Below are 17540 nucleotides of genomic sequence, written 5' to 3'. Positions count from 1 at the left end.
ATTTTTAATTTAAAATTTCAGAAAAGTCTGCAACTCCTGGTTAGTATCAATTTTAGCGATTCAAACCATAACCGATTCAAACCATATGAAACCTAATTTCAAACCATAAGATTCTTACATACAACTTTTACTCTTTTTAAGTAATAAACTTAATTGTTTTGTGTACTTGGTTTACATATGAAGAGCCTTAAAATAATGATTTAAAAAAATGATTGACTTGTTCATAATTAAGACTTTAATTTTATATGAATAATTTTTCTTTATGAATTATTTACGATTTTGAAATTCCAATAAAAAATTTCAGAAAAGTCCACAACTCCAGATAAGCAATGATTTAAACGTTGATAATTTTTCCAGATTATTTCTTTCCTTTAAACTACTATTTCTTACACATTCCTTTAAAAGTTAATTTTTTTTTGTTTCAACTTCAAAGAAACAAAAAAATAGTTTATAAATTTTAACAAAAAAATAGTTAAAAATAGTTTATAGCCATAAAATTGTCACGTGCAGAGATCCTCTTTCATTGTCGTTTAATAATTAACTATAAGCATTAAAATATGTTTTATATGAAGAAAACTTTATATTAATTAAAAAAGGTGACTAAATCTGATACTTTATTTCCTTTTAAATAAAATCGAGGTCTTAAAAATTATTTTTATAATAATTATATTATAATTTTCAATTTTCATTCCAAATTCCCATTCAATTCACATCTAATGTTTCAGAAAAGTCCACAACTCCTGGTTAGCATTAATTTCAATGATATTCCTTTTCTCTGCTTTTTTCTTTTCTTTAACCAACTTTTATTATATATATTTTTCAAATTCCGTTTTTTCATGTTTCATTTAATTATTTAGTGACGAACGATTTCAAAATTTCCAGCTAAAATTTCAGAAAAGTCAGCAACTTCTGTTTGGTATCCATCTCAAAAATTATTCTTTACCCAGCTTCTTTAATTTCTTTAACCAGCTTATATTTACATTCTTTGGAAATTTAATTTTTCAATGTTTTATTATTTCTTAAGAATTATATACGATCTTAACTTTTTTATCTAATTTTACAGAAAAGTCAACAACTCCTGGTTAGTATCAATGTTGATGATGAAAAATCATCCAGCCTCCTTCAACTATTTTTTACCGATATTCCTTTTAAATTTTATTTTTCAATGTTTCAATTGATTCTTGAGAAATTAACTTATTTAAATTTTCAATTTAAAATTTCAGAAAAGTCTACAAGTCCTGGTTAATATCAAAATCAATAATGATTCATTTCTTAACTTCATGACTTCCTATCACAATATTTTATTGATATTCTTTGGAAATTTCATTTTTCTTTGTTTTATTATTTTTAAAGTATTATTATACTAGCTTAAATTTTTAATCAAAAATTTTAGAAAAGTCTACAACTCCTGGTTAGTATCAATTTTAATGATTTCTAAACACTGAGCCTCCTTACTACCTTTAACCATCTTTCATTGTTTATTTTTTTTAAATTTTGTTTTTCACTGCTTCATTTGATTTTTCTTAACCATCTTAAATTTTCAATTTAAAATTTCAGAAAAGTCTACAACCCCTGGTTAGTATCAATTTTATTGATGATTTATCACCCAGGTTCCTTACCTCCCATAACAAACTTTTATTTATTTTATTTTGAAATTTCCTTTTAAATGCTGTAACTATTTTTCTACTAAAAGTCTACAACTCCTGGTTAGTATTTAGTAAGCTTAACGATTATATATCTACCAACTTCCTTACTTTCTTTAACCATCTTTCATTGACATTCTTTTAAAATTTTGCCTTTCAATGTTTCAATATATTTTTTTAATCTTAAATTTTAAATTTAAAATTTCAGAAAAGTCTACAACTCCTGGTTAGTATCAAGTTTAACGATTATATATCTACCAACTTCCTTACTTCCTTTAACCATCTTTTATTGACATTCTTTTAAAATTTTGCCTTTCAATGTTTCAATATTTTTTTTTAATCGTAAATTTTAAATTTAAAATTTCAGAAAATTCTACAACTCCTGATTAGTATCAATTTTATTGATGATTCATCACCCAGATTCTTTACCTCCCATAATCAACTTTTATTTATATTCTTTTGAAATTTCATTTTAAAATGCTGTAACTATTTTTAACGAATTAAATATGATCCTAAATTTTTTATCAAAAATTTCAGAAAAGTCTACAACTCCTGGTTAGTATCAAGTTTAACGATAATATATCTACCAACTTCCTTACTTCCTTTAACCATCTTTTATTGACATTCTTTTAAAATTTTGCCTTTCAATGTTTCAATATTTTTTTCTAATCTTAAATTTAAAATTTAAAATTTCAGAAATGTCTACAACCCCTGGTTAGTATCAATTTTATTGATGATTCATCACCCAGGTTCTTTACATCCCATAACCAACTTTTATTTATATTCTTTTGAAATTTAATTTTAAAATGCTGTAACTATTTTTAACGAATTAAATATGATCCTGAATTTTTTATCTAAAATTTCAGAAAAGTCTACAACTCCTGGTTAGTATCAAGATTAACGATTATATATCTACCAACTTCCTTGCTTCCTTTATCCATCCTTTATTGACATTCTTTTAAAATTTTGCCTTTCAATGTTTCAACATTTTTTTTTAATCTTAAATTTTATATTTCAAATTTCAGAAAAGTCTACAACACCCGGTTAGTATCAATTTTATTGATGATTCATCACCCAGGTTCTTTAACTCCCATAACCAACTTTTATTTATATTCTTCTGAAATTTCATTTTAAAATGCTGTAACTATTTTTAACGAATTAAATATGATCCTAAATTTTTTATCAAAAATTTCAGAAAAGTCTACAACTCCTGGTTAGTATCAATTTTAACGATTATATATCTACCAATTTCCTTACTTCCTTTAACCCTTTTTTATTGACATTATTTTAAAATTTTGCCTTTCAATGTTTCAATATATTATTTAAATCTTAAATATTCAATTTAAAATTTCAGAAAAGTCCACAACTCCTGGTTAGTATCAATTTCAAAGATTTTTAAACATTCAGCTTCCTTACTTCCTTTAACCATCTTTTATGTATTATTCTTTATAAATTTTGTTTTTCAATGTTTCATTTGATTTTTGTTAACTATCTTAAATTTTCAATTTAAAATTTCAGAAAAATCTACAACCCCTGGTTAGTATCAATTTTAATGATGATTCGTCCCCCAGCTTTTTTACTTGCTATAACCATCTTTTATATATATTCTTTTGAAATTTTATTTTTCAGTGCTGTAAATATTTTTAACGAATAAAATATGATCCTAAACTTTTAATCTTAAATTTAAGAAAAGTCTACAACACCTGGTTAGTATCAATTTTAATGATTATTTATCTACCAGCTTCCTTATTTATCTTTTATTTATATTATGTGGAAATTTAATTTTTCAATGCTGTAATTTTGAATAAGGAATTTAATATGATCCTAAATTTTTAATCTGTAATTTCAGAAAAGTCTACAACTCCCGGTAAGTATAAATTTCAGCGATTATTTGTCTACCAGCTTCCTTACTTCCTTTTATTGAAATTCCTTTTAAATTTGTTTTTCAATGTTTCAATAAATTTTTTTTATCTTAAATAATCAATTTTAAATTTCAGAAAAGTCCACAACTCCTGGTTAGTATCAATTTTAATAATTTTTAATCACTCAGCTCCCTTACTACCATTAACCATCTTTTATTGATTATTCTTTTTAAATTTTGTTTTTCAATGCTTCATTTGATTTTTTTCAATCTCAAATATTCCATTTAAAATTTCAGAAAAGTCCACAACTCCTGGTTAATATCAATTTTAATGATTTTTATCACTCAGCGTCCTTACTTTCTTTAACCATCTTTTATTGATTATTCTTTTAAATTTTTTTTTCAATGTTTCATTTAATTTTTGTTAACTATCTTATATTTTCAATTTAAAATTTTAGAAAAGTCTACAACTCCTGGTTAGTATCAATTTCAATGTTGATTCTATTCTTAACTTCTTCACTCCCTTTAACTATCGATATTCTTTCGAAATTTTGTTTTTCAATGTTGTAATTATTTTTCAAGAATTATTTACCATCTTAAATTTTCAATTCAAAATTTCAGAAAAGTCTACAACCTCAGGTTAGTATCAATTTTAATGATGTTTCATCTCCCAGCTTTTTTTCTTCCTATAACCATCTTTTATTTATATTCTTAAAAATTTCATTTTTCAATGTTGTAATCATTTTTAACGAATTAAATATGAACCTAAATTTTTAATCTAAAATTTCAGAAAAGTCTACAACTCCTGGTTATTATTAATTTTAATGATTTTTAATCACTAAGTCTCCCAACTTCCTTTAACCATCTTTTCTTGACATTCCTTTTAAATTTGTTTTCCAATGTTTCAATTGATTTTTTTTTTAATTTCAAATTTAAAATTTCAGAACAGTCATCAACTCCCGGTTAGTTATTATTTCAATGATGATTCTACACCCAGCTTTTTTACTTCACTTAATTTTATTTTTTTGATTTTTTTTTGAAATTTTGTTTTTCAATATTTCTATTGTTTCTTATGAATTATTTACTATCTCAAATTTTCGATTTAAAATTTCAGAAAAGTCTACAACTCCTAGTTAGCATCAGTTTCCCTAATGAATATTTTTTTAACATTCTGAATTTCTTTTACCATTTTTTAATGATTTATTTTAGTATCTTTTAATAATAGAAATGTCCTTTTTCAATATTTTATTATTTTTTACGAAAAAAAAATATCTTAAATTTTTAATTTTAAATTTCAGAAAAGTCCATAACTCCTGTTTAGTACCCATTTTATGAATTAGTAATTACCTTGCTTCCTTACTTTCTTTAACCATATATTATTGATATTCTATTTAAATTTCATTTTTCTTTGCTTCAATTGTTTTTTTTTCATAATTCATTTACAATCTCAAACTTTCGATCCTACATTTTAGAAATGTCATCAAATCCTGGTTATAATTAATGTCAATGATAATTTTATACCCAGTTTCTTTACTTTTTACCACCTTTTATTTATTTTCTGAGGGATTTTCATTTTATAATATTTTAATGTTTTTCTCGAATTATATACTTTATATATTATCGTAAATAATTAATCTAAACTTGAAGAAAAGTCCACAACTCTCGGTAAATATCTGATGGTTTGATGATGATTAATAATCAAACTTGCTTACTTCTTTTAACCATTCTTTACTGATTTCCCTTTTTTAATTTTGCTTTTTTAATGTTTTAATTTATTTTTAGAAATTAACTATTTTAAATTTTCAATCTAAAATTTCAGAAATGTCTACAACACCTGGTTATAATCAGTTTCAATCATGAATATTTTTTAACTTCCTGATTTTCTTTAGAAATTTTCATTTTTCAATGTTTTATTATTTTTTACGGATAAAATATGATCTGAAATTTTTAATTTAATATTTTGTATAAGTTCACAACTCCTGGTTAGTACCAATTTTATGGATTATTAATCACCCAACTTCTTCCTTCCTTTAACCATGTATTATTGTTTTTCTTTTTATGTTTTAATTGATTTTGGAGGAATTTTTGACAATTAAAATTTCAATTAAATTTCAATTAAAATTTCAAAAAAGTCTACAACTCCTGGTTAGTTTCAATATTAATGATGATTCATCACCTTGCTTCCTTATTTCCTTTTACTATATTTTATTGTTTTTCCTTTTAAATTATGTTTTTAAATGTTTCAATTAATTTTCGATGAATTATTTACCATCTTAAATTCTTAATTTTAAATTTTAGAAAAGTCGACTACTCCTGGTTAGTATCAATTTTAATAATAATTCATTGCCATGCTTCTATAATTATTTATGCCTTCTTTTATTTAAATTCCTTTGAAATTTTTTTTCAATGTTTTAATTTAAATTTTATGAATTATTTACGACCTTAAATTTTGAATTTAAAATTTCCGAAAAGTCTACAACTCCCGGTTAGAATTAATTTTAATGATGATTCATCACAAAGCTTCTTTACTTCTTTTAATCTTATTTTATTTATGCTTTTATGAAATATCATTTCTCATTATTTGAAATAATTTTTACGAATTAAATGCTATTCTAAATTTTTTATCTAAAATTTCTAACAAATACAACAACTCCTGGTTAGTGTCAATTTTAATGATGATTTATCACTTTGCTTCCTTAGTTATTTGAGCCAAATTTTATCGTTATTCCTTTAAATTATGTTTTTAAATGTTTCAATTGATTTTCGATGAATTATTTACGAACTTAAATTTTCAATTTAAGATGTCGTCAATTTAAAAAGTCGACAACTCCTGGTTAATATTAATCTTAATGATAATTTATAACCAAGCTTCTTCAATTATTTAAGCCATTTTTCATTTAAATTCCTTTGAAATTTTTCTTCAATGTTTTAATTTAATTTTTATGAATTATTTAGGATCTTAAATTTTTAAATTAAAATTTTAGAAAAGTCCACTACACCGGGATAGTATCAATTTCAAGGATTATAATCACCCAGCTTCCTTACTTCCTTTAACCATATATTTTTGTTATTCTTTCTATTTTTCAATTGATTTTCGAGTAATTTTTATCTATCTTAAATTTTTAATTAAAATTTCAGAAAAGTCTACAACTCCTGGTTAGTATCAATTTTACTGATAATTCATCACCCAGCTTGTTTACTTCTCTTAACCTTATTTATTTATATATTTTTGAAATTTCATTTTTCATTGTTTTAAATATTTTTCACGAATTAAATACTGTCATAAATTTTTTATCTATAATTTCAGAAAAGTCGACTACTCCTGGTTAGTATCAATTTTAATAATAATTCATTACCAAGCTTCTTTAATTATTTATGCCTTCTTTTATTTAAATTCCTTTGAAATTTTTTTTCAATGTTTTAATTTAAATTTTATGAATTATTTACGACCTTAAATTTTTAATTTAAAATTTCCGAAAAGTCTACAACTCCTGGTTAGTATTAATTTTAATGTTGATTCATCACAAAGCTTCTTTACTTCTTTTAACCTTATTTTATTTGTGTTTTTTTGAAATATCATTTCTCATTGTTTGAAATAATTTTTATGAATTAAATACTATTCTAAATTTTTTATCTAAAATTTCTAAAAAATACCACATCTCCTGCTTAGTATCAATTGTAATGATGATTTATCACTTTGCTTCCTTAGTTATTTGTGCCAAATTTTATCGTTATTCCTTTAAGTTATGTTTTTAAATGTTTCAATTGATTTTTGTAGAATTATTTACGAACTTAAATTTTCAATTAAAATTTCAGAGAAGGTTACAGCTCCTGGTTAGTATCAATTTTTATGATGATTCATCACCTTGCTTCCTTATTTCCTTTAACCATACTTGATTGTTTTTCCTCTTAAATGATGTTCTTAAATGTTTCAATTTTTTTGCGATGAATTATTTATGATCTTAAATTTTCAATTTAAAATTTCAGAAAAGTCGACAACTCCTGGTTAGTATCAACTTTAATAATAATTCATTACCTAGCTTCTTTACTTATTTAAACCTTCTTTTATTTAAATTCTTTGAAATTTTTTTAATTGCTCTAATTTCATTTTTACGAATTATTTACGATCTAAAATTTTATATTTAATATTTCAGAAAAGTCTACAACTCCTGGTTTGTACTATTTTTACTTTAATCATCGTTTATTTATATTCTTTTAAAATTTTGTTTTTCAATGCTTCCTTTTTAACTATACCCAAAAGTATTTTCAAACCGAAATTTTTATTTATATAAAAGAGATTCTTCATTTATTCTCTTCATATAATTAATTGAATTATTTAAAATATTATTTTTTTTGTGTAGAAACTTAATACATTGATCTAAAAGCCCTGGTTAGTATTAAATTCGATGATGATTCTTCTCAAATATAATTTTTTTAACCTTCCACGATTAGATGTTCTTTAAAATTTTGCTTTTGAATATTTGAACTGCAGTGAATAGTTTCAAACCGTAATATTCTTGCATAAAAATATATCTCTTTCAATCTTTTTCAATAATCAATTGAACTTTTTTGAGTATTTTTTTCATTTAACGGGAACCTTAATATCTTATTTAAAGCAGTGTTCTTTAATACAACTTTAGTTTCTGATAAATGATTTTGATTTTTTAAAATTATTCACGTTTTTAAATTTTTTTATCTTAAACCTCAGAAAAATACACTATTCCTGGTTAATATCAGCTAAGCTTTTTTCTTTTCTTTAAACCGTTGTTTCAATATTACCTTTGAAATTTTGCCTTTAAATGTTTAGACAAAGAAATAATAAAATAGTTTAAAACTATAAAATTGCTACAGACAGAGATTCCTATTTCACTCTTTTTCGATAATCAATTTAATTGTTATGAGTATGCGGTTTAATTAGAAAGATCTTAAACATCTTGTTTAAAAAAAAACTGATTAGTTCGTTCATGAACATGACTTTAGATTCATTTAAATATTTTTTAAACTGATTAGGATTTTAAAATTTCTACCAAAAATTTAGGAAAGTTCACACGTCTTTATATTAATTATTTTAATGATGATTCTTTTATCAGCTTTTTTGTAACCTTCATTTTACCGATTATCTTTTGAAATGTTGTTTTGAAATGTTTCAACACCAAAAAAAAAAGAGAAGAAAATAGCTTTAAGCAATTAAATACTTTTACAGGTAGATTCCTCTTTAATTCTCTTTAGTTAATCAATTTAATATTAACAGTATTTTGTTTCAAGATGATCATATTCAATATAATATCTTCTATATTTTTAGAAAAGACTACTACTGGTTAGTATATTTTTTGTAAAGGAGTGTCTTTTTGAATTCTAATTTATTATCAGTTTCGAATCAAAATAGCAAAAAATTGATTAGTAGTGAACTTTCCTTTTCTAGTTATTATTATTATACATAATATATATAATGCTTTTTCCGAACATTTNAAAAAAATCAGTCGAAAACAGAAAAAAGTTCATAATACCCAACTTCCTCACTTTTTTAGTTCACTATATCCACAAAAAATAACATACGTGCAGAGCAAGGCACGGGAGCGAACATTTCGTTCACTATATCCAAGAGTTCGCTATAAACCGTGCTCACTATAGAGAGGTTTGATCGTATATATATATATATAAATATATATAAAATGTGCATTTGGTTTTCTTAAAGGTGAATAAATATCTAATGTATATATAAAACTTTCAGTTAATAACTATAAGTTAAATACATGTTTTACATTTCAGTTTGTAAATAATTTAAACACTTAGGAAAAAATTTATATATATTTTTCTTAAAAAGTGAGATACAACGAAATTGGGAATACAATGAATAATTACAAGGGATATTAAATTTTTTTTATTTAATTATCACATTGCATCTAAAAATAAATTTTAAGTGTACCTTTATACAAAAATGTTTATTTCATTTAAAAATTTAAAATATTATTATTCTTGTGCATATGGTATCAAATTATTGATACGGTTCGGTTTTTTTTCTATATATAAGTAAAACTTGTAGTATGATGTTAAAACTAAGTAATAAAGCACACGAATTTAACAGAAAGGCATTTAATTTAAAACCTCACGGAAATTTATGCGAAATTTGTAGAAAAAATCTTATTTTATTTAATAAATTTTAAGTTCCTTAATTTAATTTAAATTATCTCTTGAAAATTAATATTTATTTTTATAAATAATGATAGTTATGAAGATAAATATTTTTTGCACGCATTTTATAAATGATATAAAACAGTTTTTAATAGTAACATACGAATGGAGTAAATATACGAGTAACACAGCAAGAGTTCTACTTATATTATTTTTAGTTCTTTTCATATAAAAAGTCAGTTATATGAAATATATCCCTGTTCTTTGAATAAATTGTGAAGGTATTCTGTAAAATTTTTATTATTTAAATTTTTTATGATTATGACTGGCAGTTTATTATTACTTTCTCACATATTTCAATTTTATGGAACAGAACATTCAAAACGATTAGCGAAATTCATAACAATTATCGAAAATATACAGATCAATTAGCAATTTATATGCAAAGAAAATATACTATGTTCACATTAGTCTCAATTAAATCTACCATAAAACATTAAGTTCACGTGTTTCCACTTTTTTTCTACAAGCTACAGACATTACTAGAGAATGAAAAGGATTAAAACTTTTTATGGGTTTTAAAAATCATTCCTTAAAGGATTCGTCGGTTTAGAATTAGTAATTGCTTTAAAGGTCATAGGATATCGGTTTTTGAAAAGATTCTAATCACAATTAGATGTTTTTTTTTCCAAATTGATTGGAAAACAACTTTTTATATTAATGTACAAATTTATAAACACAACTAAAAACATAAATTATAATCCAATAAACATGTCTTTGAAATGCATAGAGAGTATTATGAAAAATTTCAAAATTTTTTATAATTTAATTCTTTTGAGATTACTATTTTCCTATTTTAACCAATTTATCCTTTATCATGTTACCCATTTTTTCAGAACCATATTACCCATTTGTCCATTATCACATCGATTATCGATTACCAAATTATCCATTTATCTATAAACATTTTACCCATTTTACACCACTAGATCCTTTTACATATCTTCCAATGAAATAAATCTTTTTCTGTTTAAATTTTCAAATATTTAATTAGATATGTATTGATATATACAATATTTTTCTTAAAAATTAATCTTTTATCAAATATTGAAAGTTTGATGAAATCTTATCCAGTAATTTCCTCTAACGCATATTTTATAAATGTATTTGTTTCTAGTAGAATCTTAATAATTTTCTTTTGAAATTCTTATTAGTTACTAGCTTACTATAAAAAAGAGTTAAATAAAAGTATAAACTTATCTTTAATTTTTTAGTGATTTATATGAAATTCATTTCAAATTTGAAGTTATATTTATAATGAACTATAATACCATTCTTAAATAAATGCATATGAGTTAACTTTATATGAACCTCTATAGCTTAAAAGTCTTTGAAATGAATTTAAGATTACCATTATGCTAGCTTTTTAAAATAAAAAAAAATATTTGTTTATCATCCTAAAAATGTTAAGATAAGAGATTTCTTAGTGCTACTTTCTTTAAAATAATAATTTAACAAATAATAATGTATTATGTCATAATTTTAAATCATTGGAATAAAAGAGTTGGGAATGAATGCAATAATATTAATAATACAATCATTACAAAAAATACACTCTATAACAAAAAAATCGATGCACCAAGAAGCAATCATCCGATTGCTTTGAAATTTCGTATGCATGAATGTTTTGAACAGATACGGCTGGAATGATGTCGACTAGGGACGTATAGTTTTTAGCGACGAATCTCACTTCCAACTGTGTTCTGATGATCATCGAAGACGTGTTTGGAGACGCACAGGGCAGAGGGGGGATCCTGCCTTCACTATTGCACGCCACACCGGCCCTCAACAAGGCATTATGGTCTGGGGTGCCATTTCTTTTGACAGCCGGAACCCTTTGGTCATCAGTAGAGGTACACTTGCTGCACAGCGGTACGTCGACGACATCCTAAGACCTGTTTTGCCACCGTTCCTTTTGCAGCACCCTGGGCTGGTTTTTCAGCAGGACAATGCCAGACCACATACGGCACGTGTTGCTATGAACTGTCTGCAAGCTTGTCAAACTCTTCCTTGGACTGCCAGATCACCAGATCTCTCTCCCATCGAGCATGTCTGGGATATGATGGGAAGGTGATTGCATCTGGCACAGGATGTTGATGACCTCGTTCGACAATTGGATCGAATTTGGCAGGAAATACAGCAAGAGACCATCCTGGGAGCTTTATCGGTCTATGCCACGCCGTGTGGCAGCTTGTATCCAGGCTAGAGGCGGGTCAACACCTTATTAAACTTGCTACTGTAACTCTGCAATAAATTATTCAATTGTTCTGAAATTTTAATCATTTACTATTCTGTACATTGTCTTCCTATCCACATATTTTCGTTTCAATCGGACAACTCCTTCTTGGTGCGTCAATTTTTTCGTTATAGAGTGTATATAGGCAAGTTAAATTATAATCTATGTAGTTTTTGTTTTATTAATAATTTACCATTTCTTTCTTTATAGAGTCTCCTGGTAGTCCTTTCCCTTTCTTTGACCTTTCTCATACTCCTGGTAACCTATTTGTATAAATTTTTTTGTTTGTTTGTATGTATGTCTTTGCGTCCTTTATAAGCATCTGAACCATCTAACTGAAAGGAAAGAAGTTTGGCATACAGATAAGTCGAGCACGAGAAAGTCCACTGTTGGCATTTAAACTTTCTATGACGAAGCATTAAATCGCAATAATCAAAAAACGAAATGGAATTTTCTGATTGATTAAGCGTTATCCATTCTTTTGAATCAAACAACAGACGATTCAATTTTCCAAGTATTTTAAATATAAGATCAGTAATATTTGCTAGTTTATAGCACTAATTAATAAAATAAAAAGTTTACTGCTCTTACTTTAATATTCAAATTCCTTTGCTCGCTGTCTCAAATAAATTCAATAAACATTAACGTGGTAGTATTCGTGGACTACCTCATCTAAATAACATTTCTTTATTTCAATTATAATTATAAAGTTATGTGATGACAAGTGTTAATTTTGTGCACAAACATTTTTTAAAACGTGTTTCTATTAAAGTAAATAATTTAAAACCTATGGTAATTGAAATTAAACAAAACGTTAGTTATAAATTAAAGGACAAAATTATGGAAAAAGGATACTATTTCGCTCGGTAAGTATTTGGTGATCATTAAAACTGCATCAATACTAATCAGTTTTAATACCAATACTGTGGAAATAACTGTCTTACTTTCGCTTGAATGAGATATGTACCGAATAAGATTACTTGATAGAGAAAACTACTATAATTTTGACTATCATGAGTTGGCCATGAGAATTATCACGCAAAGTACAGTTCATCTCTATATGAGGGGATGAACTTCAAAGAACAGTGTTATGTTTAATATGGTAATAAAAAACCTAACCTAAACCGAACTATTTTATTATTGATTTATTAGAAAGCGAGACTAATTCTTTATCTTAATTTATTTACCACGGCCTAATTTGGAATAAAAAATCATGTAAGCGTACTAAAAACTAAAGTGGTTTAGTTATGTTAAGATCAAAGTGAAACCAAACACAATTTTGTTAGATTAAACATATACATATTGATGAAGCAGTATTATTTTGATACTATATTATTAGAACCATTGAATATATTAGTTTCAGTGATTCATAAAAATGGATCCTACCTGGTTCTTCTACTAAGCCAGTGTTTCCCATACTTATGACTCTTGTGTACCCTTCCTAAATTTTTCGTAACGCTGTGTACCACTAATAAAAAAAATAGTGTATTTTTTAAAACATATGTTTATTTTTACAATAAAAAATTGCAAGTTAAAAATCAAAAATGGCTGTTGACATCACTAATTATTAACTGTTAACTCTGCAAAAAATATCCAATATAAAAGTATGCAATCTTAAATTTTTATGGCTAGCCTTGATTTTAAATAAAATTCTTTCAAATTTTCGTTTGTTGCAAGATTTATCACATGAGAAAGCGAAACCCCGTTAAACTGTTCCCGCACTTTTGGGGATACGCGTACCATACTTTGGGAAACACTGCACTAGGCTATTAAACTTTGTCGGAAAAATGACTTAAAATTTGTGCATAATTTTGTGGTATAGTTCAGTACTGATTAGTTTTCCCATACGAATAATGGGTATGTAGCTAGTAAATTATGACACATTTTTATTCTCAGTAATTATTTTTATTCTCCGTCTTCGTAAATTGTGACATATTTCCCTGACATATTTTTATTAAAACAATGTTTTTTTAATATATTTTATGAAATGAATACAATCACAACTGTTTCTTCATACTTTTTTTTAAAATAAAATATTTTATGTAATTTTATTCAAATTTAGCTTTACATTATATAATTAACCGAATAATGATGCTTATATAGAATGTGCTTAGAGAATTAAATAAATATACTAAAATATAAATTAGTTTAAAATATGCGACTATGAGAAAATATTTTCATTAAGATAAGCTTAATAATTAAGCAACGTTATGATGATGACTTATTAATTTGGTTAGGAGTATTCTAAACTGAAAAAAAAAGATTGTCATCTTAAATGCTAATTTTAAAAGTGAATAATTTTTTAAAATATATTATTAAACCTTATTTGATATTTGTATAAATAATGCATAATAAATTTAGATAATAATATAGTACAAATAATACAGAGTAATTCATAACTTTATATGAGGAATGAGTTTGTTGAGAGAACACATAGTTTTTAAAAAAATAATATTCTAATGGCTACTATGTAATTGATTACTACCGTAGAGCAAAAGAGATTTGAGTACACCAAAAACAATTTGCATTTTCAATTCAAACAGACAAAGAAAAAAAAACATTTCAAAAAATTATTCAATTCTTACAAATTATCACTCAATTAATCCAATTTTATTTTTTTCTAAATACTGAAAGAAATATTATAATTGAATGTTGAATGTTTTATTTATGAATATGGCTATACACCCTGATTTTTAATAAAAATTTTATGTTTTGTAATAAGGCATGTAATGCTACGATAAAAAATATTTAGCAATATAAAAAAAGTTCATTTTTCAAAAAATAAATATTTATCAGGTCTTTGCCTTATTTGATTACTATTACAAGGAGAAAAAAATCTGGTAAATTACTGTGCTGCTTGGTAATGGCATTTCTGGTAAAGCAAAACTATAATTTTGGTCAACTAAACGATATTCATTCATATAGCAATTCTTCCGTTCACACGGTTACGCTTTACGGGAAATTCTGGTTTTCAAAATTATAGTTATTATTACCTCACATTTAGTAAAAAATACAAAACTTGAAAGTAAATTTAACTGAATAACTGATTTCAATGCAATGCTCTAATGTATCATGATAAAAATAATAAATTTTTAAATAATTACTAAATTTTATAATATATTATTAAACCATATTTTAATATTAATTATACCAAATTTAATTCCAAAGCACTTCAGTAAAAATGCTACCTAGATTTTTACGTTCCCATACAGTCAGAAATACGGTGAGGTTTACCGTAGTCTGGTAGTTTAGACTATATTTTCCCCTCTGTGTCGCAACGAGAATAAAACTCATTGGTAAACAGATAGAAGTGCAGCAAAACCCCGTAATGTACCTTGCTACGTTTGCTGCCGTTTTACTGATAATTTCACGTATATTAATGCTTAAATGTCTCTTAAGAAATGTATTAAATTAATAAACAAGTAAAATATTACAGTTTTTCTCTCACAAGCATCTTTAGAATTTCTTCCAATGCAACGAGCTCTTATACGTATTGCTCCATCGTAGCAATTTTCAGATATTCTCAAACATAACAATGGTACCTTTACTAAATACTATGTAAAATTCCAAATAACATAATTATTATCATATGTAATTTTAATTTAAATAGCTATTACAATATGTAATTTTAATTAAAATAGCTATTACTATATTCTTAACAACATTGATACACATTTTTTACTTAGGCTCTGGGGAATGAAAAAAAATCATTATTCTTTCATCAGACTTTTTTTTTGAAAAAAATCATATTTATTCTTGCATATTTATCATTTACATGTAAAATTAAAGTTTTCGCCTTCCTCAGAATAATGAAGCCTGTTGACCAACAGAAGCTGAAATTTTTCATATTTTGGAAAGCGTTGGTAGTTTTTCTACACTGATGAAAACATTTTTTAGGAGAAAGAGATAAAATCTAAACATAAAAAATAATTTTTAGATTTTTTTTCTCTACATTATAATTAAACGGAACATTTTCATTTCAGGGGATAAATAGAAAAAAGAAAATTACATTCCAAGTTCCGTGCTTACAACTGAGTTGGACAGAGAGGTTCAATCAGGAACAATTAACCAATGTCTTCATGAATAGTTCAATATCTTTTCTCAATATTGTATATTATTTTTAAATGACATTAAAGTAATATATGTATTAAAATGCTTAATGCCTTCATTTTTATTTAATCGTCCTTCCAAAATACGCAAAGGTTTAGATAAATATCAAAGATAGCCTAGCAAAAATAAAGTTTAAATATACGCATGCTGCTATATACTTAAAAAAACTGAAAAAGATTTTACTACTGGAGTCAAATGCATTACATAAATAGTGTATGAAATTGCGGTCTAACTAAAATAGAAAAAGTAAGATATGTCTATTTTTAATAAATAAACATGGAGTCTTTGACTGTTGTTAAATTTGTAATTAAAAGGAAAATAAGTATAATTTTCTACAGAGTTTTATTTCTAAAACCAACTCTTTCTTTCAATCAAGCTTCAAAATTAGTTACAAAATATGTCTGGGAGTTTTAAATAAATGAGAAACTACAAAATATGTTTTCTAACTAACCACTGTCTGTTGCAACAAAATGGGTTGAAATAACAGAGAATCAATTTAGTCGGAATCGCTTTAAGGAAATTTGAAATTAATTTTATAATAGGGAACAAAAATGATAAACGCTTTGAGCATCTAAAATATGTAAGTTAATCTGTGAAAACTCTTAAGGTGTTATGCCTCCTGAGAGGAAAAAAGATAAGCATCCTTTGGGAGCATTGTCAACCAGATTATCAAACAAATCAAAATTTTGTAGAAAAAATCTAACCTGTAAAAATTGATATTAATTAAGAATGATAAAAATGATTGCAAAGCTTTTCTTTTAAAAAGAGTCTTAATATTTAAAGTGTGTAAGGTTGAAGTTTTTTTAAGTTATAAATGGAAATAGTGTTTATTTGATTTGCCAATTCGCTCATGAATACAGTGTTTTTTATAGCTCAAGCTTTCTATAAGAAATTGTAAGAAAATCGTTTAAGACAAACTAATTCATTAATAAAATGAAATATCCTTACGTACTTCTTTTAATACCGTAGTTATATTTTGATGCACATTTTACCAGAAAAACGTTTATTTGAAGCTTAAGTTCTATCAACACCAAAGAAAAAACATTTCTAGTTTCTGGGTAACACAGAATTAATTTTCATGTGTTTCACAAGAGACAAAAATTGATTCCAAGAAAAGTCGAAAATGCAAATGTTATGAAGACTGCTTCAAGCGTTACAAGGTATGCCACGTCAAGATGTAGGTAGTTCATTTTAAACAATATTATATTTCACAACTCAGAATAAAAAATTTTCAATCCCAATTATTGAACGGAGAGAATTAATTCAAGAGATTGGCAAATGTTAGATATTACAACTTTTCAAGCATTGGAAGGTTTATTGTTATTACCTGGAGTGTACAAATCACTTGGTTAATCAACTGGTACTTCGTACGATCAATAAACTGGCCTACACATGTTTCGAGCAATCATGTTACATGAAAAATTTTGTGAAATTTTGCAAGTTATTCGAATTGGTACTTTCAACGTAACAAGATAGAAGGCACAAGAGCGAACCTGCT

At 25.3% G+C, this 17540-nt stretch overlaps 1 protein-coding gene and 1 long non-coding RNA gene across 2 annotated transcripts; both read left to right on the top strand.

The window, feature by feature from the left end:
- The first annotated feature begins 45 nt into the window (after positions 1–45).
- LOC139425152 (uncharacterized) lies at positions 46–2524 on the top strand. The gene is made up of 3 exons (XR_011636406.1): positions 46–1575; positions 2340–2357; positions 2510–2524. It is a non-coding gene; the product is annotated as an uncharacterized lncRNA (long non-coding RNA).
- A 674-nt stretch (positions 2525–3198) lies between these two features.
- On the top strand, positions 3199–16085 carry LOC139426408 (uncharacterized). The gene is made up of 16 exons (XM_071185206.1): positions 3199–3276; positions 3332–3349; positions 3493–3510; positions 3641–3658; positions 3802–3819; positions 3963–4143; positions 4449–4466; positions 5803–5820; positions 6643–6660; positions 6812–6829; positions 7321–7338; positions 7492–7509; positions 7659–7676; positions 8807–8821; positions 12143–12190; positions 15916–16085. The coding sequence occupies exons 1-16, from the start codon at positions 3199–3201 to the stop codon at positions 15924–15926; spliced, it is 531 nt and encodes a 176-aa protein (XP_071041307.1). The 3' UTR covers positions 15927–16085.
- Positions 16086–17540: the final 1455 nt, after the last annotated feature.

This window comes from Parasteatoda tepidariorum, chromosome 1 (genome assembly GCF_043381705.1).
Source record: "Parasteatoda tepidariorum isolate YZ-2023 chromosome 1, CAS_Ptep_4.0, whole genome shotgun sequence".
NCBI classification, from domain to species: Eukaryota; Metazoa; Arthropoda; class Arachnida; order Araneae; family Theridiidae; genus Parasteatoda; species Parasteatoda tepidariorum.
The sequence above is the reverse complement of the archived record's forward strand: the minus strand, read 5'-3'. Positions and strand labels throughout refer to the sequence as shown.